Source organism: Cupressus sempervirens, chromosome 3 (genome assembly GCF_028749045.1).
Source record: "Cupressus sempervirens isolate cs-2001-9-10 chromosome 3, ASM2874904v1, whole genome shotgun sequence".
Lineage (NCBI taxonomy): Eukaryota > Viridiplantae > Streptophyta > Pinopsida > Cupressales > Cupressaceae > Cupressus > Cupressus sempervirens.
The window spans coordinates 401768541-401783051 of NC_143120.1; the positions used below are offsets into that span (position 1 = coordinate 401768541).

The 14511-nt window shown below is 34.7% G+C and overlaps 1 protein-coding gene across 1 annotated transcript; it reads left to right on the top strand.

Annotated features, from left to right (window-relative positions):
* Positions 1-5182: 5182 nt before the first annotated feature.
* On the top strand, positions 5183-7011 carry LOC149566706 (uncharacterized). Its single transcript, XM_089817427.1, has 3 exons — positions 5183-5636; positions 5732-5861; positions 5973-7011. Exons 1-3 carry the CDS (start codon positions 5504-5506, stop codon positions 6703-6705), a joined length of 996 nt encoding a protein of 331 aa, XP_089673553.1. The 5' UTR covers positions 5183-5503; the 3' UTR covers positions 6706-7011.
* The last annotated feature ends 7500 nt before the right edge of the window (positions 7012-14511 follow it).

Consider the following 14511-nt stretch of genomic DNA (forward strand, 5'->3'; position numbering starts at 1 on the left):
TGATAATTACTTAATACAAAATATTTTATTTCATATCTTTTACCCTATTCTAACTACTCAACACTGTCACTATAAAGCTGAAGTATCTCTACCCATATTAACTATATAGCCTTGCACTCATGCATGTGTCATTCTGACATATTATACTTCCTCCAAGTACGTGTGTACATGCCAAAAATACTTTTACAAATTACGCTGACCAAAATAATCTTTGTGCTGACAAATAAACTTTGTTGTACTTAGACAATTTTTTAAGTCTCTAACACAAAACTTTATCTCCAAGATTTGTTGACTTAATCTTGACTATATGTTTCCATAAATCACAACATCATACTATGTAACCTAGCCAAATTTCCAATAGTATTGAATGTACCTTGCACAAATGAACATAATTATGAATCTCAAATAGTTATTGGTCAATATGCACCATGCAAATGTCCTTGCATGGTGTTGTAACTCAAGAAGTTTTTATTTTATTTTCAAATTATTATAAGTTGGTAATGATTCATCTTAATTAATTTTATAATTAAATATTTGATTTTTTTTTTTATAATTTTATTGGGAAACTAAGATATTGAGAGAGGGGTGAATCAAGATCTCTAAAAAATTTATCCTTCAAAACAACTTGGTTGTATTCACCATATTAACCATCTCATATCTAGGTTATGCATAACGTAACTTGAAATATCAAATTCTGAAATAAATCTAAATATGTGTCACATCCATAAAATGTAAACACATAACACAAATATTTTGGTACCCCAAAAACCCTCCAAGGTGAAGGTAAAATTGGGTGGGGGTGAAACCCACAAATCTTCACTACTGTAGTAACAAAGTTAGCTAGATCACTTTTGATGATCTACCCTGTAAGGGGTCTTCCCTATTAAGATTTGTACAAGACTGTTAGGTCTACCTTGATTAAAGGATTTAACACTTCCAATGAAGTAAGGACTCTATTAAGATATTTACAAAGGCCTGATAGGACCACTCTGTTAAGAGATTTACTCTAATTCAATTTGCCAAAATTGATTTAGTACCTAATCCTTTGGTCTACACTTAGAATTCCTAATTAAGGATCTCCTCCTTCTAATCTCTAATTTTATATATCTTTATTTTATCCTTCATTGCTTCATTAGGTCACTAACTCTCTTGCTTCATAACCTTCGCTTGCAGCCTCCAAAACCTAACTCCTTTATTCAATACTTCACTTCCTTTCTCTTCTTACACACACACACACACACACACACACTTCCCATCTCTCATCTCCACATATGAAATAGGTTTTGGATCTTCCTATTTTAAGACATTTGTAGAATCTTCTAGAATAAGATTAACTATCTAGATGTTTCCCTAGTGACTCTCTATCTAATTGGTTGTCCTCCCTTCATAGAAATCGATGAAACACATCAAAATACATAACAACCATTATACAAACTCTAGGATCATTAAATATCATGTACATGCCATCTCAAAATGGTTTACCTCAAAGGTTGTACCATATCTGACATTCTAGTTTACTCTGTGTTACTCAACACATACACTCTCTAATGCTTTGTTGTAATTGTTCATCCTATAGTTACTTGACCTTAACTAACTTAAATCCTTCTATATGACTTGACATCTATATGTTTTTTCTTCTTGGCATTTATTGAACTTGGCTTCTATGGAAGTACTCAACAACCAAAGACTTGCTCAGCTCCTATAGAGCTCGATCAGCATATACATGATTATTTACAAGTCTTTACATGTCTCAGCCTATATAGAGTAACTCAGTCGTAATGATGATCGACTGACTCTGCCTTATATATGACTAAGTGTTTGACACTAATAGACAACAAAACTTAGAGAAACCAACATAAATTATCATATCAATTCTTATCAACAGGGATAAAATTTAAACGAGGTCATACTAAGAATTCAAAATTATAATAGCATATGATTTTCAAATACTAAAATTTTCAATTATCTTGTTCATGACACATCAACATGAGAATAATTGTGACCACCAAAATGACAATAAAATCTCACAATAATGAAACATCTTTACCATAAGCAACATCTTTATCATGATAAGGTCTACAACATAGTATTATCAACACTACGAAGGTGGACATCCACAATAGAAAATACCATAATCTATCACTTACCAATTACCTGAACAGGGTTCTATCTTTTTCAACATAACACTACTAGAACATTGATATCACGTATGGTATACAACATACATTCCATAAATGCATCAAACTGCTAACCTTACAAACATCAATAAAATCTTCACAACACATATAATAAATTTCATAACTACAATATTACGATAAGTTAAGGTTGATATAAAAACCATAATACCAAAGTCATGCTAGAAAAAACTCTAAACAATGAGCAAGAAGAGGGTTGGTAATAATGACAATGCTAACTACAAACAACTATAACTATTGAACCTATACAAATAAACAAAAAGAAAAATATTGGGGACTTGCCTTAGTTAAAACCTTTTTTTAATCCTCTAAATACCACAAACAACATGATTAAAAAAATTCATATATTGATAAATAAATAATTAAATCTTAGGAATCTTAAAAATTTTAAATTATAGATGTAAAATATTTGAATAATGATATGGTGCCAACCCTAGTCTATGAGGAAGAATACCATGCAAGTTTAATAAATGTGGTAATGAATAAAATAAGATAATTGATTCAAAGTTACATCTTTTTATTCTACTAATGTAGAATAAACTTAACATAAAGTAAAGAGAGTTATACCAATAGTTTTTGCCTTCTTGTCTTGATAGTTGTAATACATTTATAAAGTTCAATTAGTAGAGGAAGCTTGCGTTGTTATAAATGAAGAAAGAACTTAAAAGCTTAATTACTTGCAATAGAAATTTGTGGATCTAACAAGTCTTGTTTTCAACAAGAAAAAGATTTGGGAGTGTAGTAATTTTGATAGGACAAAATGCTAATTAATACGGTTCTATGAAACTTTGCTAGGATATAGAGCTTGAGAGCCGTGTAAGGTAAAAAATTCATTCCCGAGAATGAGGAAGATGTGAGTTTTGTTAAGTGGAACAAGCCAAAGAGGCCATTACTTTTTTAGTTCATATGTTACACTAGATGTTCTATGTAGCTTGCACAATTTGAAATCTCAAAAAACTGTTGGACAATATGCACAAGAAAACTTTATTTGATTTCCAAATCATAAGTTGGTAATGCTTCATGTTTAAAGGATAAAAAATTATCATATCAATTCTTATCAACAATGATAAAACTCAAATGAGATCATATTGAGAATGTAAAATTATAAGAGCATATAATTTTCAAATACTAAAATTGTCAATTATCTTGTTAGAAGAAAGAAAGAAAGGAAAAAACCTCTTAGAACAAGTCACATCTAAAAAGTAACAAATCATGTGATGTCATATGCATGCACCAAAAAGGTTCTTAATGCACAACTATTGTTCCTAGCTTTTTTGTCTCTATTTTATGACACATTAACAAAATCATGTTGATAAGGCATAATTTTTTATAACATGAAGATGAAATTATAATTACAAATAATTATCTTATTTTTTAAGCTGCTAGATTTTAGTTATTTAAAATGGTCATATGCACAAAAAGATTAAGAAACCAAAACAAATTAAAATTTTCACCTAATCAAATACTAACCAGCAAATTAACCTCATATAAGTTTAATTTTCCTAAATAAATAAATGAACTATTAAAAATGTGCACATGACCAACAGCCTAGAAAACCTTAAAATAGTCTTTTTTTTTCCTCCAAAAATGCAAGTACACCTCTTCTGACCTTATAAGGGACACTTTGTCGAGGACATTAAAATGGCACTTGGGTATGTCATCCAATAAGTTTAGATTATTTCAATGGAAAATGATGATCATCCCCTCCCAATTTATTGAGTCGAGTAAATATATAGATTTTAGTTTGCAACATAAAATAGTTAATCTTGGTAATAGCATAATGTAATAGTTAAATCATGGAGTTGTATTTTTCTCCTTGTTAAGCACTATGTTAAGGATGAACTCTCGATTTACAACATCACTAGTTCATAACTCTATAAAACAAATTACACCTATTTTGAATTAAAACAATTACAACAACTATAACTAGATGATATATGTTGAAATAATAAATAAAAGATCTCAAATATTAATAGATGATAAAGTCAAAGATTTACAATTTAGAATATAAATAAATGTGTGCTAAAACAACTAATTAAACATTGACCCAAGATAAACCTCATATAAATCTATTTTTCTTAATAAATAAAATTTACTTTTAATATTCACAAAAATAATAATCAATAGAACCATAATGTGTGTGTGTGTACACACAGGGCCAAGCAAGAACCGTGACTCCTTGGTCTTTATTGTCCAACCGCCCATAAAATTCTAGCACGCACACACACACACATGTATGTATCTATGTATTTTTTCCCATTAAAAACCTCTTTCCACCCCTAGGGACAAGTAAGATGGTGCAATAAAGATAAAATGTAATAGTCAGACCATGGTGTTGAGTTTATATATAGTTTGGTTTGCAATTGTATGTATTGAAATAATGTAATAGTTAAATCACAGTGTTGTATTTTCTATCATCAAGAATATTGGTGAGTGCTCATATGAAGGATGCCGTTCCTATTTATAAATTTTCAAACTCAGAACTCTAATAAAACTTTTTTTTGAATGATTTTTCAGCTACAAAGTCATTTTACCTGCTCAATACAGGAGCACAATTCTTAGGCTAAAATTTATTTGGCTAAAAGTCAGAAACTAAGGGGTGTCCATTTCACCCAATTTATCTGAGGTACAATTCCAAAGTCATCCATTTAGATGTCTGAGCCTTGCATTCAACGAGACATGATCTTTGGTGACTCGTTATGAACCATTCAAATTACTAATAGACCAAAGGTTATTGACTTAACACCAATTGTAAATTGAAACATTTTATTGTAATCAATCAATTGACTGATACAAGCGGTTGAAGACTTTCAGTTTGACCTCACTAATTCCTAACTCCAATAAAATGAACATTCAAATCGGTTAGTAGTAAACCAATCGGTCATATGGGCTGAAATCAGGCGAGGGATAGGGCGGCAAGGGGAGTGCCCGAGCGGGAAGTGGGGACGGCGGGGGAATAAAAGGTAAGAGGACAAAAGGAAATATCCACACATCGTCTGGGTTTTCAAAGTCCCTGTGAATTAGAGAGCTAATCCCCCACATCACTCGTCTATTTTGGAGGGTGAGAGGACACTTTCCCATGTTGCCACTACTCCACACGTGTTGGGCTCTGAAATCTTCAAGGAACCCTGCACCCCAAGGAAATTAAGCCAGCGCTTCCGACCATTCCAAGGAAGAGAAGAAAGAGTAAGACCCAGGTTAGAACAATGGAGGGACCGGGTCGCTGATAATCTTCATATTTATACGGCGCCAATGCCGAGGATTCTTTCTCTGCTTTGAATTTGAGAGTGAGCTTTTGGTGTTTGATCATGGGGAGGCAACCTTGCTGTGATAAGGCAGGGGTCAAGAAAGGGCCTTGGACTGCCGAGGAAGATAGGAAGCTTGTTGATTTTCTTGCCAACAATGGCCATTGTTGCTGGCGTGCTGTTCCTAAGCTTGCTGGTGTGCATTGCATTTGGTTGATCTTTTTTGAGTTTTGTTTTTCTATTCTTTGTTTTTCTGGAGTGATCATATGTTTTATTGATGGAAAATGGCAGGATTGTCGAGATGCGGCAAGAGCTGTAGGCTGAGATGGACGAATTACCTGAGGCCGGATCTTAAACGGGGAGTGTTATCGGACATGGAAGAGAAACTCATCATTGAGCTCCATTCTCATCTTGGGAATAGGTAAAAACATCGCATGCATTTTGGGTAAAATGTTTTTTTTGAGCTGCATTTAACCCAGTTCACTGCGGGAACATGAAAAAAAAAAAGGGATAACCATGGCGGATTTTGCAGGTGGGCCAAGATTGCAGGGCACTTGCCCGGGCGCACTGATAACGAAATAAAGAATTACTGGAACACCCACATCAAGAAAAAGCTGAAGCGCATGGGAATCGACCCTGTGACCCATGAGCCAATTGCGGATGCCCCTTTGAAGGGTGAAGTTCCTGATGGAGAAACCAAGGAAGTCTCAGAGAACAATGTGCAATGTTTGGCTATGAAATTAGAGGCAATGTCGACATCGGGCTCGACAACGAATCATTCGGAGATGTTCGAGGACGACAAGGGCAGCGTCGAAACATCCGATTACAAGATTCCTTCCAGGTTCGGATTCGACGCGGTTAACATCTTCGAAGGCCCGGGGTCGAATCTCGGGGCGAGCTCCTGGGAATGCAACGATGCAATGCTGCCGGAGAAAGAGTATGGTGCGCCGTTGATGTTGCAGGGTGACGAAGGGCTGTGGGAGCTCGGTGATTTCATAGGTTCGAATCTCAGTCTTGAAGCTGCTTCTGTAGAGGGTTTGGTACCATCTTCCTGCAATGCTTCGGCCGCCATGGAAACCCCGGAGCTCAAGTGGGAGAATAGGCATGTTCCAGTGTCTGTGCCTCATCATATGGATATGCTGTTCGCGGGTTCGATTCTAACTCCTTACGAAGCCAACCCGCAGCTGTGGGCGCAAGGCATTTATCCCTTTTCGCCATGGGAGGGAGTCAATGTTATCTCCTCGTCCAGCCAGCCTTTGAAGTAGAAAATGCAGGGGAACAAAATGGCGTTTGAAATTATGCTAGTGTTGCTGCTTTTATTTTAACTGCGGGGCTTTTCATTGCTGATCGGTGTTACATTATTAACTGTCTTAGTTTGTTGCTGCACACGAAAAATGGATACCATTATTATTGTAGTTGTATTATAACGAGGCCATCCATAGCTCCTTCGGGTTGCCAGAACACATAGAATATCTTACTAGAGAAAATGAGTCATATACGTTCGTTGGATGAATTTATTGTAAGTTTCATATTTGCTCTGAAATAGATGAATTTAATGGAAGTTTCATGTTGCTCTGGAATACAGGCTACTTCGGAAATTAAAGGACAATGAACTAAAACTCTAAAGATTGTTAGATGCATGAAAATTGTCTCAGATCTTGTTTTGGCTTAAAGCCTTGAGAGAATTTCTATGGAAAGATAAATGATTTTCCGCCAAAATAACTACTTCAGTTTTAAATCCAGTCAGATGGATCGTAGAAAGTTTTTTTCAGAAGCAAATGTTGACGACTTGGCATAAATGACGCTAAACAAATAATGAAAATTAGATGCAGGAAAAATGTCTGAGAATTTTCTTTTTTGGCTTAAAGCCTTGAACGAATTTTTATGGAAAGAATGACGATTTTCCGCTAAAATCGCTACTCGCGTTTTAAATTCACTCAAATGGATTGTAGAAAGTTCTCTCAGTAATAAATAACAAATAATGAAAATTAGATACAGCAAATGTCTGAGAATTTATTTTGGCTTAAAACCTTTAGGTAATTTCTATGGAAAGAATGACGATTTTCCGCCAAAATCGCTACTCCCGTTTTAAATTCAGTCAAATGGATTGTAGAAAGTTTTATCGGAAATAAATGTTGTTGACTTACGCGTAAATGGTGTTAAAGAAAAGCTTTGAAATTTAAATTTAAAATTCTTTCTTTAACGGACGCTAAAATGAGGTTTAGAAATTAACGGCGGTTCTTTGCCAGTGCAAAAATTTCGCAGCTCTCGTGACGATTCACACGAGATCTATGTGACTTTCTCTGTCTGACATTAGTTTAGGCGTTTGTTAAGGACAAGGGTTCGAATCGCTGAAAGGACGTGCATGCAATAAGTATGTTTAAAGCAGACTCCTGCGATCTTTCCGCTCGACTTTCTCCATCGTTGTTGCTCTTTTGTATTCTCGTCTCTAGAATAAAATTTCTTGACTTGTTCTTTAATAAAGTCCAGCTATCATAGAATTTTTTACTAATATTCCAACTTCAGACCGATTTAATGCCAATTCAGCACTATCATTTTCTATAAATTAACGTTTTGAAAATTTCCGTGGCGAAGACAAATCAACCCTAGCTTATCTAACCCTAATACTTTTATGCTGTTCAAAACAAGAGAAATTCAACAAACTTTCTCAAAGCGTATCCGTAACTTCTTGAACGATTCACGCTTCCGCGAAATTATGTGACAGATTAAATGTTCAGCGTTGGAAATTTCCATGTCAAAGAGAAAATCCACAATTCGACCGATTCACGCTTCCGAGAAATTAGATGACAAATTTAATGCTTAATATTGCAAATTTCTCTGCCAAAGACAAAGTTAATAATTTGACCGACCCATGCTTGCGAGGAATTATGACAGACTCAAATGCTTAGAATTCATTATGAATTTCCAGGCCAAAGACAAAGTTCATAATTCGATTGCTGTATTTGAGCGAAAATCTTCTAAATTCGCAATAATTCTACAAAGCGACAAATTCAGTTGGCTTCTGCCATCTCAATAGGGAGAGATCTGCCATGGCAGGACGAAAACGAAAGCTGGCCACTTCCATTTTAAAGCACATAATACTTAACAAAAAGACAGAATTCAAGTCTTACAAAATGTTAATTTAAGGCCTTACCAGTGCCTATCCGGCCACCGTTCCTCAGAAATAATCTACTTAAATGATCTACTGTCGCAAAGATTCCTCGGAATCTAATATCAATATCAAAACAAAACGGCAATGGAGTATCCTGAGACCATTACAGCGAATTTTGAGTCAAAGTATCATAAACTATTATATCAAAAAAATCCAATTTCATGAAATGGAATCCGGATCTGCGGTGAAGCGAAAATATGCCGTTCTGTAGAATCCACCATTGTGAAATTCAAATCTTTACAGAAGATGCAACAAAATTTCTTTCCATTTTGTCGAGACATCCCAATTGTCTTGCAATTGCCGTTTGCCGTCTGTTGACATCCAATTCCGGGCAATTCACTGTCTATTTTCGCTCCGGCAGTTTCTATTTATTTATAATAAATAATAACAATAATAACTGTTAAAGAGTTGAACACCCGTACAACAAGGAAGTGAACCTTTCGTCGAGGGGACCCATAACACTTATTTATTTTCACTTGGAGTAAAATATAACATGATGTTATTATCATATGGGGATGTCTTACACTCTTTAAGCTTAAAACGAACTTGACTAATACAAAATTGTCATATTATGGATATCCATGTTATCAATTGTTTGTTTAAATATTTCTATTGGTCGCTTGCTCACAACTTGTCTTAATAATTAAGAAAGATCAATAATATGAAATGATCATTCAAATTGACATTATTTATTTTTATTTATTGATAAATGATAAATATATTTCATTAAATTATTTTCTATATAAAGTTTAAAAGTATTATCGTCATTAGTTCTTGTAACTAAGTGGGATATTTAAGGATTCAATCGATCGTTTAATTTTTTTCTTCTATTGACTTGATACATGTTTGAATTTTCAAATAATCAATATTTCATGTAACATCAATAATATTGTCAATGTCTTAAACAATTTTCATGTTCAACCTTATAAATTACGCTCAAATATTTGAATTTTTCATTGTAGTAATGTTTGAAATTTTCATAATGATGGTGTTTGAATTTTTCATAGTAATAATTTGTTTTTTGTGTCGTGTTGTCAAGGGATGCTATCTCTTTTACATAAATATAGGCTAATAATATAAATATAAGAAATGCAAGAATAAAAAATTTAGACTTGAATTAATTATATAGAAGACAAGAGATAATGTTTTTAATTAAAGGTCAAGTGAGTTTTGAAGGGGTCATAAAATTCATTTCAACAAAAGGATGTTAAAAAGGAATACATCAATAAATCAACAATTCAAAATATTGCCAATAGTAAACAAACAACAAAAACACAATAAAAGAACAATAAAATGGAAGCTATTGGAGCTCCTTTAATATACGACCAGCCTTCAAGTCTTTGTTAATTAGTTGGCTATGGAGGTCAATGACCTTCTTCATGACATCAAACTACCCCACCCCTTGCTTAGATTGACTTCTAGTTCTTGTGGTTGGGTTGGGGGCTTAGTACATTAAAGAGACAATACTCCCTTGTTGAATCACATCCTAGGTATACATATTGTTCTTCGAACCCTTTCTCACATGCATATTGTAATGTTTAGTTGGTAGCGTAGTAACCAAACTAGTAGCAAGTTACAAAAAATACCAAAGTTGGTTGTACAGTGGGATTAGGAAGGTAGATATGTGGGTCGTATGGCCTGAGATGGAGTACCATATGGTAGGATGGAAGATGATAAGTGGGTCGTATAATCTGAGATAGGTGATCGTACAACAAAGAATGTCCAAGGCATACGATGATATTGGGTGATTGTAGGGACTCACTTTGACTGTATGGTGGAGGCTATGGGTGATAGAATGCCAATTCCTCCTAAGCCAATGTGCATATGAGAGTGTTGTAAATAGCTAGAACAAGAAAGTTTCCAATAGAATTGATGTAGCTTCACTGAACAATAATTATAATTACGAACAAAGATAGTGCGTGGATTTGCTAGACCTGAGCAAGAAATACAAAGATGAAATAGGATGAGGGTTAAATCTCGCCGAAATCAAAATAGCCAAGTAGGGAAGATCTCTCACTTTCAAAATGGCGAACAATAGAGAACTCCAATTGGAATTCACAATACATAGAAAATAATCCAAATCGCATACTAACAACTACCGACATGCCTCACATAAATACCCCTCAAAGAAACTTCCTAAAAAGTTTACAAAGATAGTTAATGGGCCATACCTATCGAAACAATTAAATAAAAATGGGTCTAAGATATACTAAATCAATCGACCCATTAACAAAGATTAGATTAAATATTTATTTCACAAGGGGAAGATTACAGTCCTACCATCCCAAAATTTGCTTGCCCTCAAGAAAATGCATATCCGATTCTTGGAAACCTTTTGTAATTAGCTTCTTTAGTTTCAAGTCAAGTACCAAGTAGATCTTATTGTCGTAGTAAATGATATCATCAATAACTTGGTATCTTTCATCATGTATATAGCCCTCCATCAATTAATATGCAAAAGTGTTCTTGGAGTATTCGACCAATAGGTGGGCCTGCCAATTATCCAAGGAATGGGGTAAAGTATTGATTGTCATGTTTTTACTTGCAGTGTCTAGGATTATACCATGTTTTAAAATGGCATCCATCTTCTTGATTGTGACTTCCCTTGATCCTTTATTTGACATTACTCTTAGCAACACCTTCTTGCCATCTGTCTTGAATGAAAAGTCCCATCCTCTTGAAACTTTAGGTCTACTGGTCAAGGGTCCCCATCTATTAGATGCCCAATACAATATCAGTATCAACCAAATCTATGACAAAGAAATCATTTGTCAAGGTATAGTTTCCCATGAAAATTTTTAGCCATAGGATCACATGAGTGCAAGGTAACAAGGTTCCTCCAACAACCATAACCTCAAATCCTCCATGCTCTACTGCATGCAAGCTCTTATTAGTGATCAAAGATGAAATTGGGTGTGGTGCCACTATCAATCATGACTGTGACTCGTTTCCCATGAAGTGTACCACTAACCCTGAAGATACTACTTCTAGCCATTGTAGTGAGGGTAGCAATGGAACCCCCTTTTTTTTATCAAGATATTTATTCTCTCCTACTAGGTGAGTGGACCAAGATGGTGTACAAAAAGCGGGTATAAGTGGACACCTTATTCTAAAATCAAGAAAACTTGAACTTGGACAAGACATTTGAGGGTCATCAACTAAAAATGACAAGATGTGTAAAATATATAAATTGTAGTACTCTGAATCTACTTTCTAAACTACTATTAAAGTTTTTACAAAATGGATAAGATTAGGAAGGTCAAACCCTATGCACACGAAAAATAGTTCCTAATTTTTTTAGAAAACATAAAATAGATGTTTTCGTGTGCAGCACAAAAGACATAGTTATATTTAGTATTTTGCATATATCCCTCTAGTAGGATGATAGTCAAGAGTTATATCTAGCAATTGTGTATTTTTTAATAATTTTATGATGAGTATTTTTTTGTTATGAATTATTGAATAGACTACATCCTAATATTTTGGTACATGTTTGTGTGTTGAGCATAACATGCATCAAAATAATTGAAAATGGAAACTTTTTTTTAAATGTGTATATAATCAAGTGTATAATAGTAATATGTACTTTTTTTTGAATTTGGTTAAGTATATCAAAAGTTATTAAGAAAATGGTAGACATATGTCTCTGAGGAATGTCAAGGAATTTGTAAAAGTAATTAATGTTTCCAATGTTAATGTTGTCCAAAAAAAAGAAACAATTATATGGTTAGAAAGCTAAGAAAACGTGTAAGATTATGGTGGTGATTTTAGAGATACCCCACTTCACCATTAGTGTACCTGATGAAGACAAAAAATGATAATTCATCTTAGAAGATGAAAAAATGTCTAAAGGAAAAGCAATGGAGAGAAAACAGTCTCCCAAGCTCTTGGGTCAATTTCTTAGGCTATCACCAAGCCATAACCCAATCGGGTTTTTTGGATTCAAATAACCTGATTGGGTTATGAAAATTAAAAATGCATTCAATGCCCAATCGATTTTTGTATTACTACTTCACAAGGTTAGATTGTGTGAGAGAGAGAGAGAGAGAGAGAGAGAGAGATCAGGTTATGTATTATACTAAACAAGTGTCTATCATATCCCCCAATCCTTGTATTTATCCCATCCTCTCTCTCTCTCTCTCTCTCTCCCTCTCCCTCTCTCCCCCCCCCCCTCTCTCTCATTTTTGCTCTTTATCCTATCCCCATCTCTCTTTCTCCTATCCCCTTCTCTCTCTCAATCTTTATATCATATCCACTAATCTCTCTTCTCTCTCTCTCTCTCTCTCTCTCTCTCTCTCTCTCTCTCTCTCTCTCTCTCTCACTCACTCTCTCACTCACTCATGCACGCATGCACACATGCGCTCTCTCTCACACACACACACACACATCCTCTCTCTCTCTCTCTCTCTCTCTCTCCTCTCTCTCACTCACTCACTCACTCACTCACTCATGCATGCATGCACACGTGCGCTCACACACACATCCTCTCTCTCTCTCTCTCTCTCTCTCTCCTCTCTCTCTCTCTCTCTCTCTCTCTCTCTCTCCCCCCTTCTCTCTCACTTATTCTCTACATTTGTCTTGCTCACTCTTTCTATCATTTCCCCTAATCTCATGTAATCTCTCTCTCTCTCTCTCTCCTCTCTCTCTCTCTCTCTCTCTCTCTCTCTCACTCACTCACTCATGCATGCATGCACACGTGCGCTCACACACACATCCTCTCTCTCTCTCTCTCTCTCTCTCTCTCTCTCTCTCTCTCTCTCTCTCTCTCCCTCTCTCCCATTCTCTCTCACTTATTCTCTACATTTGTCTTGCTCACTCTTTCTATCATTTCTCCTAATCTCATGTAATCTCTCTCTCTCTCTCTCTCTCTCTCTCTCTCTCTCTCCTGCTCTCTCTCTCTCTCTCTCTCTCTATTTATATCATATTCCCTAATCTCTCTATCTCTATCTCATCCACTCATTCTCTCCACCTCTCTCTCACTCTTTATACCATATCCATTAATCTCCCAAAATCTCTCTCTCTCTCTCTCTCTCTCTCTCTCTCTCTCTCTCTCTCTCTCTCTATCCCCTTCTATCTCTTTATCTAGCCTCACCCCCCCTCTCTCATTCTCTCCATCACTCCCTCCCTCCTTCAATCTACCTTTGTGTAGTAGTAATATAAAACCCAATCAAGTTACTTGTCTATATGGATAATGTAGTTAGAACTCAATAACTAGATTGGGTTATTGAAAACTATAAATAAAATAGCATGTCAACAATTATTATGTTGTTTCAACATGATCCACTAGATTCTACTATTGTTTCACATGAATTTCTATAGCATGTATGCAAGTGTAAGGTTTTTCATTCTTGGAAATGCTAAATTTTATATTTTTCATGTGCCAACATCATATTTTATGTTAGTATCTTATGATCGAGCATAAAATAATCATGGAAATTTGTTTAGTTTTATATTTTATTGTTTATTTTATTCATTTTATTGTTTGTAGGTTAATTTGCATCTATAATCATGAGAAAGAACAAGAGAGGAATGATTTAAAAGTGAGAGGCAAAAAAGGAAAAAAACAAGGAAGCATATGAGGAGATTACATGAAGGTACATCATTAAATACCTCCAATGAAACTGATAAAAATCTACCTATTGATATTGATGTCACAAGCACACCTAATTTGACAAATGAAAATGTTCAACATACCCCAATTAAAATGATCATGATAAATATACTTACATCATATGATGCCCATAATGTGACATCTCATGTTGAAATGATGAATGTACATGATGTAAGTAATGAAAATAGAGAGCATGCACGTACATCAACATCTCCTAGAATAATTCATAGAAAACCAAAGTTTCTAATTGACATTGATGAAAATATTTTGAAGCCAATGCATGATAAA

What these genes read in the sequence shown, in the direction of transcription:
- LOC149566706 (XM_089817427.1), top strand. Translation starts at nt 5,504, where the DNA reads ATGGGGAGGCAACCTTGCTGTGATAAGGCAGGGGTCAAGAAAGGGCCT. An exon ending in TGCTGTTCCTAAGCTTGCTG is followed by an intron (nt 5,637 to 5,731) that starts GTGTGCATTGCA and finishes GGAAAATGGCAG; the next exon opens with GATTGTCGAGATGCGGCAAG. An exon ending in CATTCTCATCTTGGGAATAG is followed by an intron (nt 5,862 to 5,972) that starts GTAAAAACATCG and finishes CGGATTTTGCAG; the next exon opens with GTGGGCCAAGATTGCAGGGC.